Below are 19,935 nucleotides of genomic sequence, written 5' to 3'. Positions count from 1 at the left end.
TAGTGATGTAATTCCCTTTTCATCTTTAATCGAGAGTTACTGTGGCTGCAAGGATTTTGCATGAGTTGACCACTAGGAATTATGGTTGCTAGGGCAAATTTGAGCCATCTTACCTGGTCATGAGTCCCAATGTCACTGCAGAAAAAAGCAGTCCTACAATCAAATAAATATCATGTGTCTGTTCATTAAACCAGAATGAAAAATTTTTTTGATAATGTATAAAAAATTGTCTTTCAGTTGAAGATGATGAATTTTTCTGATTGAAATTTTTTTCAGAATTTAATTTCAAAAATATTACTATGGTATTCATAGAGTCAGGATGTAAAAATGTATTTCAGTATAATAATGTATTTTTTCTTTATCTAGTGAGTCAATTTTGTATTGGATGTATTCTAGGATATAGTATTATGAAAGAAAGAGAAATGCTCTGATGTTTTGATTTTTGTCTTTGAAATTCAATGCAGCTAAGCACATTAGTGTGCTTACCTGATCCACAAAGGTACCCGAGAAAGCTTTTTATCTGAGTCTTGTGGGATTTAGATTCCTAACTCAATTAAATCCATTCTATTTCTTTAGATTTGCTTCAACCAAAACATTCACACTAAGCTTTAAAGCAAACTTTGGTGAAAGGAGTAAAGTTTTCTTCTCAAACTCAAATAGTAGCGATTTTAATTTCCTTTGCCTAATGAGATTAAAGTACTGAACTACTGCATTACTCTAGTGACCTCTTTCTCTTTGGTAAGCTGTCTCAAGTGTGGCAAACGTGGCATATGGGAACAGAGGAAATGTCAAACTGGGGAGCAAAGATTTACAAAATTTAATAACTTTCATAAGCTTTAGCTTCTCGACTTAATATGGACAAAAAAAAAGGAAGGAAAATGCCAGATGCTATAATAATATGGGTTCTTCTAAAACAGAAATAAGTGTACAAACAGATTTATAATGACTTTTTGTAATCCATGGAGTGCAGATTTACTGTAGTTAATATTTTCTCTTTAAAGTTCAGTTAATATTGTTGTTCCTTGCTAAGTCTTTCAAGAATTTCCTATTGGCTTAAACTGCCATGTTTTGTACTTAGTAACATCTACAAGAAGAGCATATATCATAAAAACTTTTAAATTAAAAATTTCTATCTTATAAGGAAATGTGTCCTTTCTTTAACCATTTGATGATAAATTAACCCACTGTTATACATATATAGAAGTTTTTCTTGTGGTTTTGTAGCACCAGCATATTTTTTCTTTTTTTTTTCTTCTTTTGTCGCCATAGTCGGTTATATTCTACTTTTGGTAGTCATTAAATTATAGTATTTTTTGTATAAAGGAGGATCTACAAATTGGTAATGGTTAAGTTTTGGTTAGTGTATATTTACTGTTTATTATGGTAGTTGGTGCTCTATTTGTACTGGTAGTAAGCTTCAGAGTAACATCAAGAATTTATTTTTCCTTTGAGTCATTCACACAGAAAATGTTAAAGGGCTCTTGGCACTAAAAAGAAATACAAAAGAGAAGGAAAATTTGTCTTTTATGAAAGGTTGATACTTTTCTAAATGGACATAAAGCAATGCACCTGTATCACTGTATATTTTTTTTAATTTGTTCAGATGTGTAATAGCACAACATAGAACAGACTGTTAAAAGGACAACTATGTTTTAAAGTAGATATGTCACCTGCTGAAGATACAGATTCATGGAGGGTTTTTTCCATCTTTGATCATTATTTACCCCTGTCTGATGGCAGCACAACGCAAGTCCTGATCTGACCTGTCTCGTGGAAAATCCCTGTGGTCTCCCAGTGCAATAGTGCTCATTGCCAGGGCACACATGGGTGCCTTTACAGCTACCAGGACATAAAGCAGCTGCCCTTCCAGACCTCTGCCCTTGTGCCTCCCTCCTCCTCCCAGGCTCAGCCTTTCAGTCCACCCCTGCTCCACTGTCCTGCCCAAAAATTCTGTCCTCAATTCTGTTTCTGGGGTGTCTCAAAACTGCTAATGATTTCTAAAGCCTTGCTCAACAGATTCCTAATGGCATCATACATTTGTATTAATATATTGATATAAATATTGACATCGTATCCCTCTTGGAGAACATTGTAATTACTAGGTCAATTCTTTCTACATGCAAATGCACACACAGTTAATCAAACTGAAGCAGTGATGTACAGTGAAGATTATTTAAAAATTCTTACCAACTTGGGGAAAAATAAATAACTTTGTCATATTGAGTGAAGAAAAAGAGAAGCTTTGAAGCTTCCTGGAACTGGTTTGTAGTCTTAAATGTTAGACTGTGTTTTAAGTTCTATTTAATTGCATGTATAGACACCAATATCTGTCTGACACATACATGCCTTTTAATAAATCCTTATCTACAGTTTCAGTCTAATAGGACTACCTGTAGGCAAGAAATAGTCATCAAAACCACTTGGATTTTTATGCAGTTAATATATTGTTTCACAAAGAATATTGATATTTTAAATCCAAGACCACAGTTTCAATATATTATCTCTCTTCCAGTATTTTAAGATTTAATAGATTAATAAACAGAAATATGTAACTTTTAAAAATATGTACTTTTCCTGGTAACAACATGACCTATGTATACTTATTAATTATATGGTTAGAACTTTTGATCTGAAGTTTTAAAGTAAAAAGTGACCCTTTGTTTGAAATAAAGTGGGTTTTTTTCAGTCTCAGCTCTTTCTGAAGCTCTCACTGCAATTCTTTTTTTCTGCATAGTTCTAGTCACATAGTCATGATCATGCATCTTAAGAAATTTCCACTAGATAAGTTACAGCAACAAGGTGTTTGTACTCTGCTGTGCACATGTTATAACTTGATTAATTTTAATCCTCTTGCATTACAAACCAATCTGCTGAATTTTCTTATATTTACTCCAAGTGGGCAGTTTTCATATATTTAGTTATCACAGTTCAGCTGATATTCAGCAACTTTGTAGTATTCAGCAGTTGAGTTCTTTGTAGGAAAAAGTTTAGAGGTATACAGTGCAGCTGTTACCCAAGTGCTACTGAAATTCCATCATCAAAAATCTTTGATCTTCCTCATAATCTCCAAAACGAAGCTACTGGAGAACAGAATGTATTTTCAGAAATAGTTTCAATAATGAGAGATTATGGAAGAGATTAAATAATTTGCCATCTGCTGTACAACATGACACACTAGTATGGCCCAGAGATTCTCTTTTCTTGGAAATCTCCTTTCTAAAAGGCACCTTTACAAGTGCTTGTTCAATTTTTAGAAGTTAGTGTAACATCTCCCCATAGTAGTTTCTCCTCAGGAGGGGTTACTCTTTTGTTTTAGTCACTTTATTTAGTCATTCCAGAGGGAAATCTAAGACTAATGTATACCAGACTTAATTTCCTCACATACTCAATTGAGATTCCTTATCTAAACATATATATGTAATATGTATATATAAAAGTTTATATAAAAAGTTATATAATATGTAGAAATTGTATGACAGTGACACTGAGTAGAACTTACCTTTCAAGATAAATCACAGTATTTTTGGGGAGCAGGGAGGGAAGTGATTTGTATTCTTAAGGTCCTAAAACAACCACAGATAATCTAGGATAGCCACATAAGAAACAGAGGATGTAGAACTGTTCTCAAATAAAATTGTATAGTAAATATAACAAACAAGAAACAATTCATTTCAGAGGGGCACAGAAATTAATGCAGTTTAATAACAGGCTTTGGAAATTAATGTGGTAAACAAACTCCTGTGTTATGTGGCTATTGATTACATTATGCTACCATCTCTATGCTGTAACTGTAAATGTACAGACAGTCTCTGAGCTGAAAATGAATAATTGAAAGAAGGTAGCATACAGAAGTACACAGAAGATTAGGGACCTGTGTACCAGGTCTGGCTGGGATGGAGTTATTTTTATTCATGGCAGCCTTTATGGTGCTGCGTTTTGTATTTGTGACTAAAATAGTGTTGATAACACACCAGTGTTTTGACCATTGCTGAGCAGTGCTTGCAGTGCATCAAGGCTTCTCTTTTTGCCATTCTAATAACCAATAGGTTTAGGTGCATGGGACAAAACACTGGGAGGGGACACAGCTGGGACACGTGAGCTCGATTGGCCCAAGGGATATTCCACACCAAACAACATCATACTTATCAATAAAAATGGGGAGGTTTTGGCTATCAAGGTAGCTGTTGTTCAGAGACTAGCTGGGCATTGGTCTGCCTGTGAGAGGTGATGAGTGAGTGCCTTTGCATCACTTGTGATTGTTATTTTTTTTCTCTTCTCTTCCCTTCTTAAATTATTTTTATCTTGACCAATGAATTTTCCTGCTTTTGCTCTTCCTATCTTTCCCCTTTCCTGTTGCACGTGTGGTTTAGTGATTGAGAAGCTGTGTGGGTGCTTGGCTGCTGGCCTGGTGTCAACTCACCAGAACCTGATCAGTCAGTATGGGCCAGTCTGTCTTTAAAGTGTGTGCTTATGAAGCCTCCTAATTTATATGACATGGTGAAGCAGAATAGGAGGATTTGAAAGATACAAGAGGTACTGAATGAACAACAGGGATGAACTCTTAGTTTGGAGTAGGAATTTAGGAAATTCAGCATTTGCTCTTCCTTCTTATCTTGCACAGTATATTTATTCTACTTTTTTTCTTAAAAATAGCTTTCATGTTTTAAGTTTTTCTACAACATTATAATGATAATTAAAGGCTTAGTAGTAATTCAGGCAAAAATGCTATTTAATCTGACTTGGATTAGGTAAAAGAGAGAATGGCAAAAAAACTTCCCACCAAATAAACACAAAGGTATTTTCATGATTATTATACCTCCAAGTAGTACAATACCGAGGCATATGTATTCTGTTTCATGTCAGTACAGTATTCTGAAGCCAGGAAACACAGCATTAATTTATGGCAAACCATAACTTTCTTTTTTTCATTACTCCTCTTCTTGTGGGCTAGTGCATTTGCCAAGATTCCTCAACTGCCAAATCTGCTACTTTTAAAACTTATCTCAAGTGGGGCTGCAACAAGTTCACTTCTTATGATCTAACTTCTTTAACAGATGATGATATCCAAAATAATTGTTCTGTCTCCTTGAAATGTCCTTCAATATCTTTTTCGATTACTGGCACCCTCTCATAATAGCCACTACACACTTCTAGACTGAGAACAAAATATATGAGTTTTTAGCCTAAAACAATTTTTATATGAGTTTTCAAGAGAATGAAAAATGGCATTTTGAAATGAAAATGCTATATCAAACAGAAGTGCAGCATAGCAATATGCAGAGCTGTCATAGCAGTCTTAGTGCAAAAGGAAATTTGTGTATAAAATACCTGACATGGACTTTTGATAATATAAGTACCAATATTAAATCAACTTGTTTTTCATTTTTCCAATTTTATGCTGGTACTAAAAAATCTAAGCACAAGATTAGTCTAAGTCTAAGAATAGAACTGACCATGTTCTCTTTCTTAGCTCCATAGTATGTTGTCTTTCTAAGCTTTGCTTCTTCATTCTTGTTAGAGCTTATTTTTATAGCAAATAAAAGCATACACAAACCAAAAATAGACAATCTTTGCATGTCTTCATAATGAGAATCCACAGAAGAATACCGTGTGTCATGTTGCACAGAGCTAATTGGCTCAGGCACTGTAATGAGTGTGTTAGAAAGTATAAGTTCTTGATAGATTTTTTGATTTTTTTTGTTTGTTTTTTTTTTTTTAATGCTAGATAGTCTGAGCAAAAAGCAGAAAGAAACAAGCAGGGTAAAGAGAGGGGATCAAGAACAGACTGCGATTTGATGGTAAAATATTGCTGTGAAAATTGTTTTAAAGAAAGTAATTTTGAGTTTGACGCATCACTCAATAAACATTTTGAAAAGGTGTTTTATGAGGAGCCAGATAAGGAAAGCCTCTTTTCTGGACATATTATACCCGTATTCTCCACTCTACCGAAAAATCGTACTGATACAATATCCTTTGCTCGCTTTCTCTACCTACATACTGCCATCTTATTTCTGCATTCCCTAGTGACCTCCTTGACAAGTTCCCAGCTTTAGGAACAAGACCTGGTGCTTTCTTCCTTAGATACCCATTTTTCAGAATTTATTGTGACTTATAAGATCACTTCTTCATCAGGTTTGCAAAGGCCTTTAAAAACCTCTGAAGTAGTTGACAAATAAACAGAAGGCACAGTGACATTGTATAATCCTTTCTGTATGAAATTAAGTCAAGAACAGAATTACAAACACAGATAATCAGGAGAAAATAAATCTATTAATTTTTATTTTATTAAACATTATTAACTGTAATAAGTTTCAGATGATTTGATGTTTTCAACTGTCACGCCTAATTTGTTTGGGTGTCTAGAAATCAGATTTTAACCAATGTATTGGAAACTTAAAGACCTTTTCTAACCCTGAAACCTATAAATTGAATTGAAGCTTTTGAATGAAACCAGGCTATAGCAGTGGACTCAGGAGTTATTAACTTTATATTTTTCTCCTTTTCAACATCGAATTTGGCCCTGAAAATGATGCATGTGATACTGAAAAATTAAGGGGAAGACCTTCTTAGTAATGATGAATATTCTGTGTGCTAGGTCCAATCAGCAGGTACAACCTGCAAGAAGCTTGTTTATCCAGCAGAGTGATCTATTATTAGGACAGTGATGTAGTCGGGTTTATTTCATACCCTGAAATCACTCAAGGAAATAGCTGAGTGAATGATATTTATCTTGGACACTGTATTGTGCTATTACGTGTAGCAATAACTGGCAGCCTACTAAAATAGACATCAGGGACTACAACCATTCATTGAAGGCAGTTCTGAAATTTCAAAGCCGTTGAATTTTTCAAGTGTTTTCCAATTTATAAAATAAAATAAAAGATGATTGACTGCTTGATGATGTGATGATATAAATAAAAACATTGCAAAGTACTGAGTGTATTTTTTCCCCACAGTTGTTTTGAATCACCTAATTGCAGGTGTTGGTGTCTAAATGTATGTTTGTGTCTTTTAAAATATATCTTTTCATTCTTCAAGGAATTTGGAAATCAGGATTTTAATTAGGTTTCTGATACATCCAAATTTTTCTAAACTGAACACTGCAGGTGTTCTCCACATCTCAAATGCCGAGTGCACACGGAAAGGGTCAGTTATAGTGCATGCATGCTATCATCTATCTGAGTGTTCACAGTAATATAATTTTTAAGGACATGACAGTCTAATTTTCATTCGCTTATGTGGTTTTAAACCTCTGTTTATACTCCTCGGTTACAGTGGAATAGGACCATTTTAGGCAGAGATAGACAGTTATCTTCTGAAATGTCATTGTTTTCAAAAAATATCACAGAATGTTGTCTGTGTCTTTTGATAGGAATGATGAATTTCTATTATATCCAATAGAATTGCATTAGCACCTTCTTATAGATGAAGGCACGTTGGCTGAGTAGTATTGTGAGGTATTTCCTGGAAGATTTTTAAGATATTAAGCCTTCCAACCGTAATAAGGTTAATACAGTTCTAAGTGACTTGAATGTCAGTGTTGGCAAAGTTTAACTGGTATAATATTTCTGTAAGCAGGAAGAGAAGCATTCTGATGTTCGCTTCATTGAAAGATCACGTTGAGAAGAGGACACATGCTTTCTTAAGATTATCGTCGAGTGTAGCTGTAATAAAGCACAGAATTACAGGGTGGTTGAGGTCCAAAGAGGCCTCTGAAAGTCATATGGTTCAAACCCCTGCTCAAGTGGGGCCACCTAGAAACAGCTGGATTCTGAATATCTCCAAGGATAGGGAATCCTCAACCTTCCTAGAACACCTGTGCCAATGCTCAGTCACCCTTAAAGTAGAAAAGTGTTTCCTGCTGTCCAGAAAGAGCCTACTGAATTTCAGTTTCCTCTTGTACTCTTACTGGGCACCAGTGGAAAGAGCCTGGCTCCGTCCTCTTTGCAACTTCCCTTCAGATATTTGTATTCATTACTAAGATTTCCCCCGAGCCTTCTCTTCTCCAGGCTGATCAGTCTCAGCTCTCAGCCTGTGCTCATAGCAGAGATGATTCAGTCCGTTAACCATCTTCGTGGACCTTTGTTGGACTCTGTCCAGTCTGTAAATGGCTTTTGTATTCAGAAGCCCAAAGCTGAACACAGCACTCCAGATGTGGCCTCACTAGTGCTGAATTTGGTAATGTTCTCTCTGTTTTTGTGTGTGATATAGAATATTTGCCAGCATATTAAACTGTACTGCAGATGATCCTTAGCATGCTTTTATGAGAAATAGCACACTGGAATAAAGTCAGTAGCATTTGCTCTGCATCCTTCATTTGATACAAAGGCTTGAAACAGAGTTGCAATATATTCTAGTGGATTCAGCAAGCTAAAGGAAAGAACTGGGAACCATTAGAACTGAATATGTTGAGAGAGAAAACGTAACTAACAGACTAATAATATAAACTGAAGTGTACTAACTCAATTAGGCAGCGAAAGGTAAGATTAAAATTTGATAATAAAGTATGATGAAGAACCCATTACCTGGTTACTTATATAATGAAATTTACACTGCTAAGAGGTGTCTGTTAATTCATTTTTAGCATGGGGATGTAGAAGCAGAGAGAAATAGTATCAGAAAGGGAATGCACTTTCAGAAAGGTAAAAAATGAAAATAACAAAGATGTAATTGAATTCTGAAATAAATGGAAGTTAGTTTCTTAGAGTCCTATGGGAAAACTAATAGTGTAGCTTTCATTCACTTCAATTTCTACAAGAGTACAACTAAGTCTTGTTAGGGCCTCATAATTGTTACTAATTTTTAGGAACTGTTGGGTAGGAAAATTGGAACAGGGACATATTATACTCCCTTCCTGGTTTTAAAAATAAATGCAGGAGGAGACACTTTAAAGATATATGAAATATTTCTTTATGTGAATTCTGTTTACAATGTAAATTCATTCTAAAGTTTTCATTATTTTTTTCCCTTCATCTTTCAATGTTCTGTTACATTATTGCTTACACAACGCTGTATGAAGATGTCTGAGTATTTCTTATTTTGCATGCATAATAAGTACTGTGGTATTATCCAAATATATATCTCAGAAATCACTGTCTGGGATGTTATTCTCCTAGGTGACAGACCAATACATTGTCTAGGTTTAAAGTGCTAATACTGCTTTATCTTGCACAGTTAGTTTGAATTCTCTGTTAAAGTCAGTATTCAACCAACTCTAGGATGACACTTCAGCTTTGCAAAAGTTGATTTTCTGAGCTAGTTATCTATCTAAGATCTTTTAAAGTTAATAAAGTGTCAAATTCAATGACCAAATATTTATACGAGACATAGATACTAACTTTAGGATGAAATAAGTTGCACTTTGGTTATAATGATTGCTTTCTACTGACTGGATTGGGCCCTAACTAACTAGCTGAGACTGGATGCTGAGTTTTTAAGTGAATGAATATAATGGTGAATTTCCATGGTTGAAATTCCGTAAGAAAAAAATCATAAGCTTTTATTGTATAAAACATCCCTTCTCCTTTTTTTGCTTTGGTATTCTTAACTAAAAATAAAGAGGAAGAGGAAGGGAGGTTGTGGTTTTTTTGGTTTTGGGGTTTGGTTTTGTTGCTGGAGTTCAGAAAGTCTAGCAAATCTAGTATTGCTTTCTGATGAACAGTTATTGTGGGACAGTATCAGTAGCAACTGATGTTATTCAAGAGAACAAAGATTATTTACATTAATTTGTAATGTACTTCTGGAAAGTCAGAAATTCCAAGTGAGATCTGCTTATCATCTTCTTGAATAATCCATTAAGATTACTGACAGTAGTTTTCCTGACAGTATCTTTTTGCACATTTACTCCTAGTGTAAAGAAAGTTTCTACTTCTCCTTCAAATCTATCTCAAACTTCCACACTTTTTGATTCAGACCACAGTTCTATGCCCTAATATCTTCTGAGACTCAATTTGCATGGTTACCTTGAAGATATTTGATTGATGTAATCCAGATTGGGACACTCTGTGTACACCTCTGTGTTTCACTAATTTCACTCCAGTATTTTATAACTGGTCATGCTGGAGTTCCACAAAAGACAAAATAGCAATTGCTCAATTTTCTCAGAAGTTATCAACACTTAGCAATAAATGTCCTAATAACTGTCCAGTATAGATAAGTACATGACATTAATACTGTGAAAATGCAGTTACTTTTTCAGGGATCAAAAGAGTCCTGCTAGTCACTCAAAGGGCCTTTTCTCAAATACAATGCTTTCCCACAATAAAGGTTCTGTGTGAACAGTGCTCTCCAAAGCCTCTGACAACCTCTTGTTGTTTTCTCTTCTCTTTCAGCTGATGGTTGCACTGACTGGTCTGTGGATTACAAGAAATATCAAGTTCTAGTGGGAGAACCTGTTCGTATAAAATGTGCACTCTTTTATGGATATATTAGAGCTAATTACTCCCTAGCCCAAAGTGCTGGACTTAGCTTGATGTGGTACAAAAGCTCGGGACCTGGAGATTTTGAAGAACCTATAGCTTTTGATGGAACCAGAATGAGCAAAGAAGAAGACTCCATTTGGTTCCGACCAACAGTGGTACAAGACAGCGGGCTCTATGCATGTGTTATAAGGTACTATATTTTAATATATTGCATTTTAATTAACCAAATATGAAACAAGGCTCTTAATAGTGAGACTTTTGTGTCAAAGAAAACTTTTTTTCTGATTGTGTTTCTCCTCCTGGCATTCCCTTCCTTGAAATGATTGATGCTTAAGTAGAAATTACTATTGAATATCTTGAACATTTTAACTTTTTTTTAATAGATTTAGTTATTTATAATGCAATCTAAACTTTATAAGGTGGGTAGGACTGGATGAATAAGTCATGTGTTCTGATTCTGGTTTCACTCTTGCAATCACAATCCTAGAGTAAAAAGTTCCTTTTTTACATTTAGATTTCATTTTATATGGATTTCATTAAATGGTTTCATTTAATTATTTTTTTCCTGTTAAAAAAAATGTTATTTGATGTAAAGTAGTTGCATCAGGGAAAACAGAAGGTGAAATTTTAGCATTTTTGCAGATATATATCCTCTAGAATCACATCTGGCTTAATCTGATAATAGAGGCTGGGTGACAGATATCTTCCAAAAGTATTTAACCTTCTGATTCATTAAGCTTTATCACCATAAGTTGGACTAGATTCTGCTTCCTGGTTTCTGCAACAGGTGTTCAGCCTCTTTCTGCATCTCTGATATGGTTAACACTGAGATATTGTTTCCAGCTCTTTACAGTGCTCCTCTCTATCTGCTTATCTATAAAAGAGGTCTTGCTACTAATACACAATAGAAAGAGTGAAAAAGTTTCTTTACGAAGTTTAAAGAAACTGAGTGGCTAGAAAAGGAAGCTGCATGATGCAGCTATTCTCATGATGCAAGGAAAATAAGGAAACTGTTTTACCGTCACCTGGAGATGTTTAGTGTCTGCCACATTTTTTTTTTATTACTTTTTATTTTGGGGAGGGGGAGCACAGATTACTGTCTGATCTGTGGGTGATGAAGGAGATTTTTACTAATGAATGTGTTTATAAAAGCATTTATTCTATGAGCTCTTTACATAACCTGTGAGACATTTCATATCAATCATTTGCCCAATAACATTTTCAACATGATTTTTCTGATGATGACAATCATCAGAAATGTTACAAATTAGGCTACTTAAGGAAAATGTTTAGTTATGTTTAGATTAATATATTTCAGATAAGTTTGTAACAGTGGCCATGAAAATGGAAATAGTTTTGTCAATTATTCCATAATACTATTTAAAATACCATAAATATCTCCTCTGCTTATATAAAGAAAACCTTAATTATCTGATGTTGCACTTTCCAGCAAGTATAGATAAATGCTGAATTTAGATAATCAGACACACTTTAAAATGTGTTTATTATCTCAACCTGTATTTATGCCTTTCCTACATGAATTTCTTTTCAATTCAGAGATATGTTCTCTACTGCTTTAAACTACATACTGCTTTTTTAGCACATGATTTATTTCCAGTTGTCAGTGCTTATACATGTAGATCTATGATAGATTTTAAAAAATAAATTAGCAATTAATTGCTCTCCTGAAAACTATTATGACAAGTTACAAAGCCTTTCACCTTCAGGACACCCACTAGTATTTTCTAAAGAGCCATCTAAGCTTGTTGTATCTGTGTTTCTATTTTATACTTCTTGGATGGAACCTTTTAAATGTATGAGCAAGATTATTATTGGTAGAAGACAAAACCTCATTTCAGCATCAGAGGAATGTACTTTTTAGTGCATGTTTTCTGCATACAGTCAAAGGTTACTTTCAAGTAGTTTCAAATGCCCACCTAGAATCTAGTTTAAAACTTAATAATTCAGGTTCCTGAGATAAACATGTACTTGATATTTTAACCTCATATAAATAAAATTAAATACTCAGCAGTATAATGGTTCTCTTCTTTCTTCATCCTTCCTTCAGATTCTTACACTATAAAGCAATTATCTGATTAAAAAAAAAAAAGAGGCTGAAGTGATACCGTCTGACAAAATTATGTACTCTATCTGTACTTCCAAAGTTATTGCTACAGAAATACCTAACTAAACCTCTCACATCAAATAGCTACCTACTATTGCTTTTTGGTCTTGTCACTGAAATCAGAATACTCAGCCCTGCTGTCACCTTATGTTGGTTACTGGTAGAACGTATCAAAGAATCTTCAGAAAGATTAGTGAGCAAGAACTATAATTTCTTTCAAGGAGCAAAGTGAAGATTGCAGAGATGATATTTAGGAGTCTTTTCTTACAGATTTGGGGTTTCTGTTTATTTTAATGATGTGATGCCTTCAGAATAAATGTTACAAGCTATTTCAGTTTTAAAAACCCAGTGGAGAAGCTCAGATAAGACACTTAAAATTACCTTGTAGCAAACATGTTCAGTGTGATGATTACAATAACTTGAGTAGGACAGCAAGAAGAAATACACCTGAGAGGTGATGAGGGCAGGCAGTAAAGGGTAAATGGGCAAAAGCAGAACTGCACTTTGAGTAAAAGACTCTGTTTAGTTTTTATTTTAAACTTAATTGAAGGGGTGAAACAGTCCAACGTGTATTATTTAATTTGCTCAGAACCTCCTTTCTTCATCATTCTGTTGCAATTTCTCTGTGCTGCAATTTTAAGGAAGCCAAAGATATAAAATATTAAGTCTTTCAGTGGATGTCACATCACATGGTTGCTTGCTGTTTATCAAGTATGGGCAATAAATACAATTAGATAGGCTGCACAAAGAATTAATGCATATATATAACTCCAGCTCCCAGAAATCATGTGTGTCTATCTATCTATCTGGTACAACAGCAAGTAATAAGCAATTTCTGTCAAATGTTCTGCCTTTAACGTTGCAAAAACAGGTGAAATATTGTTCCCATTGAACCAACATTTTCTTCATTTATTCATCTTTTCCTTCCCTGCCTGAAAAACATCAACTACAGTGTCTCTATTAGTTGCCCAACATATTATCAGCTTAGGTCAGTGGAGTCCTGGAGGAAGGCAGGACTGGGATTTATGGTGAAGTGCTACAATGGGTTATATTGCAAAAGATGAAATGGGGTTTTTGCATTGATATGTCTGAGTGTTCAGAAATCATTTTTATCATCACATACAGTATATGTAGCAATTCAGACATCTTTCTAAACCTGAATATGCTCTTGCTAACTAATGACTGTTGTTTTTAAACTTATTTGTAAAAGTGAGATTTTACATCAGGAGGTAGAGATGCTTCTTGAACTCTGTCAGACTTGATGCTTTGCCCACTTCCCTGGGGAGCCTGCTGCAGTGCCCAAACACCCTCTGAGTGGAGAACCTTTTTCTAATATCTAACCTAGTAACACACAATACAACGTTCTAGACAAAGAAGTAAAGACTGAAATAGTGTGAAGCATACAGAATTTTCTGATTTTACAAGGGAAGGAAGGAAGGCAGATTATTGTCCACTTTCATTTAGCCTCATTACTCTTGCTATGGCCTTGCAAATATGAAGGTAGAGGCTTCAAATACATCAATGTTTCTAATTAATGTTTTAAGGTGAGCTTTAATCTTTACTGGATGGATGTATGAGAGATATTTCAAATTCACAGCAGTTCTATTTTATGATTTTATATTTACAAATAGATATGCACATGCATCCACTCATACAGACATTATGTTGCTGAATCGCATAACTTCCCTGCCATACAGTTCAATTAGTATAGATATATTTTATTTAAAACAGGAATAAAATAGAATGCCATAGAGATATTTTAAATAAGAGGACATTAATATTCTTCAAAAAATTGTTGCTTAAAACTGCTTCCAAACTATCTTTGAAAAGCACCACAGTGTAGGACAATATAATTTATCGGGGTGGTTTTTTCTTTCCTAGCCATGATTGGAAATGTGAGATTGCTGAATTTATGAAAAAATCATTCTTTATCTTCATCACACGAAAATTCATTTTAGGTTAGATAGCATAAATTTCTTTTGTTAGATAGGATATGTTCCTGTAGTGCTCATCTTCAAATATAAAAATATTGATTTCTTTTAGTTGTACAGCTCTAATTCTGTCAAATCATATCAATCATGTCAATTCATTTTAAGAAGAATATCTATTTTTACATATTTAATGTATGCACAATTGTTTAATTCAATATCAGAAATCCTGAATTCAGAATGTATAGGGAAATCTTTGCTTTACTGAAGGAAATGGTAGGCAAAATAAGAAATAGAATCAATTTTTCATAAACCTTGTGCAAGCACCGTTTCTTCATCATCTTGAATAATGTAAAACATGTTTACAAATGGGAGTTGCTATTGCAGGGTAACAGCCATTTTTGAAATCTGTATTACTCTATGAAGGGCTTTTATCCTGGCCATACATACTTACAAATATTTTTATTAATTTACACAGGTTTTGCCAAATATTATTTAAAAAAAAGAGTAAGTGTTCCTATAACAACTAGTTATTAAATCTGAATGAAAATCAAAAAAGGAAAAAAAAGAATGGAAAATGAAGTCTTACAGCAGTTTATCTTAAAAATTCAATAACATAGTTTTCTCTAGATCTTCATGAGATCTTTGGTTACACTTATTTCTATTAGTGACAAAGGAATCTTACAATGGATAAGAGAAATAAGCTTTCTTAAAGGAATACCAAATATGTTAACAATACTCAGAAATAATTCTCAGAAGAGGCTGATATTCTATTAGTGCCTTTAAATCAGTAGCATCACAGTGGTAAAGTAAAGAGAAGTGGTAAAGTTAAGAGAAAAAGAGCACTAGAAAGAGGTTTAAAATTTCTCCAAAATAGTTCAGAATGCAGATTTGCAAGTTTTCATTATTTGCATTTATTGGAGTGCAAAAAGCCCAGAAGTTCAAGTTTAGAGCTGGCCCAAACATTAGTTTTGTGAGCATTTAGCATATAGCTGTTCATAACACTATGGCAAGAGAGCTAAGGGGACGGAAAAGAAAACCAGGAAAAAATAAGGATAGAACTGTCTGCACCATTTGAATTGTTTAAATGTTTGAACCACCATTACATGTCTTTGTAGAGAAGTTGTGTCATGGAGCGGGTCATCTTGAGTGCCATCACATGGCATGCGCAGAACAACTGGGGAATCAGGCCCAGCCATCATGAATTTATGAAAGGCAGGTCCTGCTGGACCAATCTGATCTCTTTTTATGACAAGCTGACCCACTTAATTCATGAGGGAACACTGTTGTCTACCTGGACTTTAATAAAGAGCTTGACATCATCTTCCAGGGCATTCTCCTGGAAAAACTGGCTGCTGATGGCTGAATACAAGGCAACAGTGGCAATGGTATCCTGGCCTGTATCAAAAACAGTGTGTCCAGCAGGACCAGGGCAGTGATTTTCCCTCTTTACTCCACACTGGTTAAGGCCACACCTCAAATCCTGTGTTCAGTTTTGAACATGAAGGACACTGAGGGGTTGGAGCATGTCTGCCGAAAAGGAGGCTCAGGGGACATCTTATCACTGTCTACAATTATCTAAAATGAGGTCATAGCAACACAGGAGTTGGTCTCTTCTCCCAGGTGACAAGTGACAGGACAGAGGAAATGGCTGCACGGTGGTGACTGTGGAAGTGCTACATTAACAGTTGAACTCAATCTTAGGGGTCTTTTCCAACCTTAATGATTCTATGATTCTAAGTGAACAACTCTGACAGCCTCTTGAAGTGGTGTGCAAGTTCAGGAGAATTTTTGTCACACATACGAGATGGACTTTCCTTGGTCCCCACCTTTGTGTTGGTTTGGTTTATAGAGAGGTGAGGAGGCAGTTTAATGCACCTTCATTATTTTTGCACTACATTTGTAAGCTTGTCTGAGCCTTTTCCAAGGTCTTTTTCTTCTGTGAAAATGGTAACCATCACAAGTGATCTGTCTCTTATGGAGATTAAGGTTTGATCTATCTCCTTTTCAAATGCAAGCTTGGTAGGCTAGTCAGACATCCATGAAATTTTTCACTGCAACTTAGGGATGCCTTGGTGAGTAAAAAAAGCCTTCAGGCTAACATTAGGAATTTATACAGCTTGGGTAACTGGAGCTTACATTAAGTGTCCTGTACAGATGGCAAAAGCACTTGCTCCCAGAAATAAATGAGATCTGGGATTTTCTTGGGGTTGATACTTGTTGAAAGTCAGGTGACTGAAATCTACTCATTCTCCATTCCCTTGCCCTTCTGACACTTCAGATGGCCAGCTGTCTGACCTTAACATCTTCATCTAGAACTTATTAAGTTAGTTCAGATAGTTCTTATATGTAAGACTTCATTAAAGGATATATTATTTATACTGAGGGGAAAATAAGAAATGGCCATACTTACACAGAATAGGGGAAGACTCTTGATATTGGAAAAGAAGAAGAAATTGATGTATTTGATTGAGCAGAAGGCATTGTTAATATTGAATATTACAGGAATGGCGTAAAAAATGCTTGAAGAGAGAATTATTTAAAGAAAAGTCTTCTATGTGATACCAAATTTCTTTAACTACTAATTCTTTTGTTGTTGAGATATTTACTGAAATGCAGCAATGTAACAAATAACATAGTCTGACTATTGCTTCAACTATTTTATTAGAGGTTTGTTTTTCACTAAGAACACTTTCAGCAACCTAGTTTTTCTTGCCCTTTGATTGTCAAGATTCTTCTTGCCACAAGTAAATTAAGAATTATGAGCAAAAAAGTAACACTTTAGATCTCATTTCAGTAAAATAGTAAAATATGACTGTGCTGCTTGTTTTTGTAGCTGTAATTTAAGAGGCGAAAGTCCTAGCGGGTAGTCAGGTGGCTTTGATATGCATTGTTCATAGTAAAAATTATAGTTTCTATGTTGTTAAAGTAGCCAGTATTTTGCTTGCTTTACACTGTGCTTCTAACTTCATCCATCTTAGAAAAAGACAAAGAAATATGCAACAGTATGGAAGAAGTGGCTTTCAAGATGCCTGTTTAGCAAATGAAGGAGGAGAAAATACAGAAAAAATTAATTCCATATAATAGATATTTAAGTCATTTTCAAAACAATGGTTTTTAATTTTTTCAAATTTTTATAGATTTTTTAATCCTCTAACAGAATTCAAAACAGCCAATTTGTATTGCTAGTAATATTTTGGGCCACCTACCTGATCATTTAAGTTTGCTCCTAACATTTTATTTCAAACTGTATTTTGAATCTGTCCTGCAAATGCTTACCTCTGTGTATATAAGCTGTTTATAGACATCAAATTCAGTTTAAGCATCTAGATGCTAAATGGCTGCATGCCAGTTGTTTTCTTTTTTTAATTCCCATTGTTCTCAGGCCAGAGAGCAATTTAGCTAACCTTAAAATATAGCTAAAACTTGATTCCATTGCACAGGGATAGTGACTCTTGTTTTAGAGGCTCTAGGAGTATTTCCAAAACATTTGCAAGGGAATGACATATATGGTACTAGGTCTGGAGGAGGCTGAGTGTAGGATACATTTGGGTAAACCACATGCCACTATTCACCCACTCTTAGGTAGACAGAATGAGCTTTTTGTGGCTTTTTAGCTAAACCATTTGCTAGGCTCCATCAGGCAGACTGATAGATGTGGTAGGAGTTTAGACATAGCACACAGGTATGTGAATGTAAGTGGATCACAGAACTGAAATATCTTAAACTGAATTCCAAACTAAGCCACTTCATTTGTGTGTTCACATCATATACATTGAAATGCAGTGGATGATGTGAAAGTTAAGAGACGTATCTCTGTAGTTATGATATGAGACTGGCATTTTAAAATATTAAACTTATTTGAAGAGTCCATAATGTAAGAAAGTAATGGGATTGAATAATTTACAATATAAATTCTTCTGAAATGCAAATCTAATATAGTGGTTGAGGCTCACAAAATTCATCAGTTCATCAGTTCATTAAAACCATCAGTTCAACAAATAAGAGTCTTAGTAATTAGTTTAACATTTCCAAGATTTCTGACCAAATAAATATTACAAATCTTCTTCTAGAAAAGGGCGAGAAAAGCAACAGTTGTGAATCTTTAGTCAGACTCACAGAAGCATCAAATATTAGATGATCTGTGGTGAAGTTTTTCATGACTGGTTCAGAAGGATTACATCTGAAAAGAGTGTGTGTGCCATAACCTAGAAAGGTTACTAACAGAGTAGAGAGACTGAATAAACCTGCCTACTGAACACTTTCTGGTGCTGCTACAGTAAGAATAAGTAAAGATGGGAAGAAGGAGATGTGTTTTCAGGAAGTTGTTGGAACAATTCGGTCGGCCCTTGCTTCCCATAGGATAAAGAAGTAAAGAAGAAATCGGAATATAAATGTATTAATCTACAGAATTTAGAAGGCAAGCTATCAATATTCTCTTGTTGGAGAACCTTATTCTAACTTAATTTTGTTGCTTAACAAGCAGCAAATTGGTTTTTTGTTCAGTCTCTAAGGTCTTAAAGAAATAAAGAAATCCCTCTGTTTCTCAAATAATATCTCTAATCAATTTTTGAGTGTATTATATTGATGAAGCCTGCAACGTTCATCTATTTTCACTGTGTAAGTGTTTAATGATAAAATCTAATTATTTTAAACAGTGATGGCTATTAGAAGGCATTATCCCTCTTTTAAGGGTATCTTCCAATAGTTTCTTATTCAAAATATAACTGAAATGCTGCACATCTCACTGAGATCATGTGGTTAATTAGTTAATAATTAACTCTTGCTAAAGAAAAATGAAGATCTAGACTTTCAAGATAGTCTTGAAAAATAGTTAATGGATGTTACTCTATTGGTATATTTCCTGTGACTGAGAAAGAGGGGGATTTGAACTAAATATTTTTTTAAATATTTTGGTCAACAATAGCTTGGCTTAGTAACATTCATTCTTAAAAGTTCATGTCCATTAAAGGTGGTGTATAGGTAAGATGCTGGACCCAAACACTTTGTGATTTCATGATGAGATACTGATAGGTGGTGACCACGGAGGGAACTGGAGGAAAAAGAAGAAAGATACTCATTTACACAGTGTGGATGCTAATGAAATATTGTCTTGGAAATGTAAGGCATGAGCAGAAGAGAGTTACTTGATGCCTCTGACAATGTCAAATAGTGGGTTTTTCAAAGGACTACTGATGCACATGAATCAATACTCCAGTGTGAAGAAGGTAGAAGTCATGTGATGTCTCAAAGTGACTCCAGGTTTGATGTGCTAAAAGTGATAAAGTGACATCTTGTAACACCTGAACCATTTGGATTCAAAGAGTATTTCACTTCCTCACTCTAAGATCCATGTTTCAATGATCCTATTTCATAATGAATTGTTTCTTCAGTTCCAATGGTGACTGTAGAATGACTACAGATAACTCCTTTGTAGTAAATATATGCAGAATTGATGGTA

The 19,935-nt window shown here is 34.6% G+C and overlaps 1 protein-coding gene across 2 annotated transcripts in view; it reads left to right on the top strand.

Moving 5' to 3' along the window:
- The window catches only part of IL1RAPL1 (interleukin 1 receptor accessory protein like 1), a 689,617-nt gene that overhangs the window by 361,782 nt on the left and 307,900 nt on the right, over window positions 1-19,935 (top strand). For both annotated transcript variants that reach the window (XM_018084251.2, XM_018084252.2), the window contains one exon: window positions 10,332-10,611. In XM_018084251.2, the coding sequence (XP_017939740.1) occupies window positions 10,332-10,611 (280 nt within the window). The remainder of the gene's footprint in view (window positions 1-10,331; window positions 10,612-19,935) is intronic.

Source organism: Manacus vitellinus, unplaced genomic scaffold (genome assembly GCF_001715985.3).
Source record: "Manacus vitellinus isolate BGI_N305 unplaced genomic scaffold, ASM171598v3 scaffold_7_pilon, whole genome shotgun sequence".
Lineage (NCBI taxonomy): Eukaryota > Metazoa > Chordata > Aves > Passeriformes > Pipridae > Manacus > Manacus vitellinus.
This window is presented reverse-complemented; position numbering and strand designations above follow the sequence as displayed.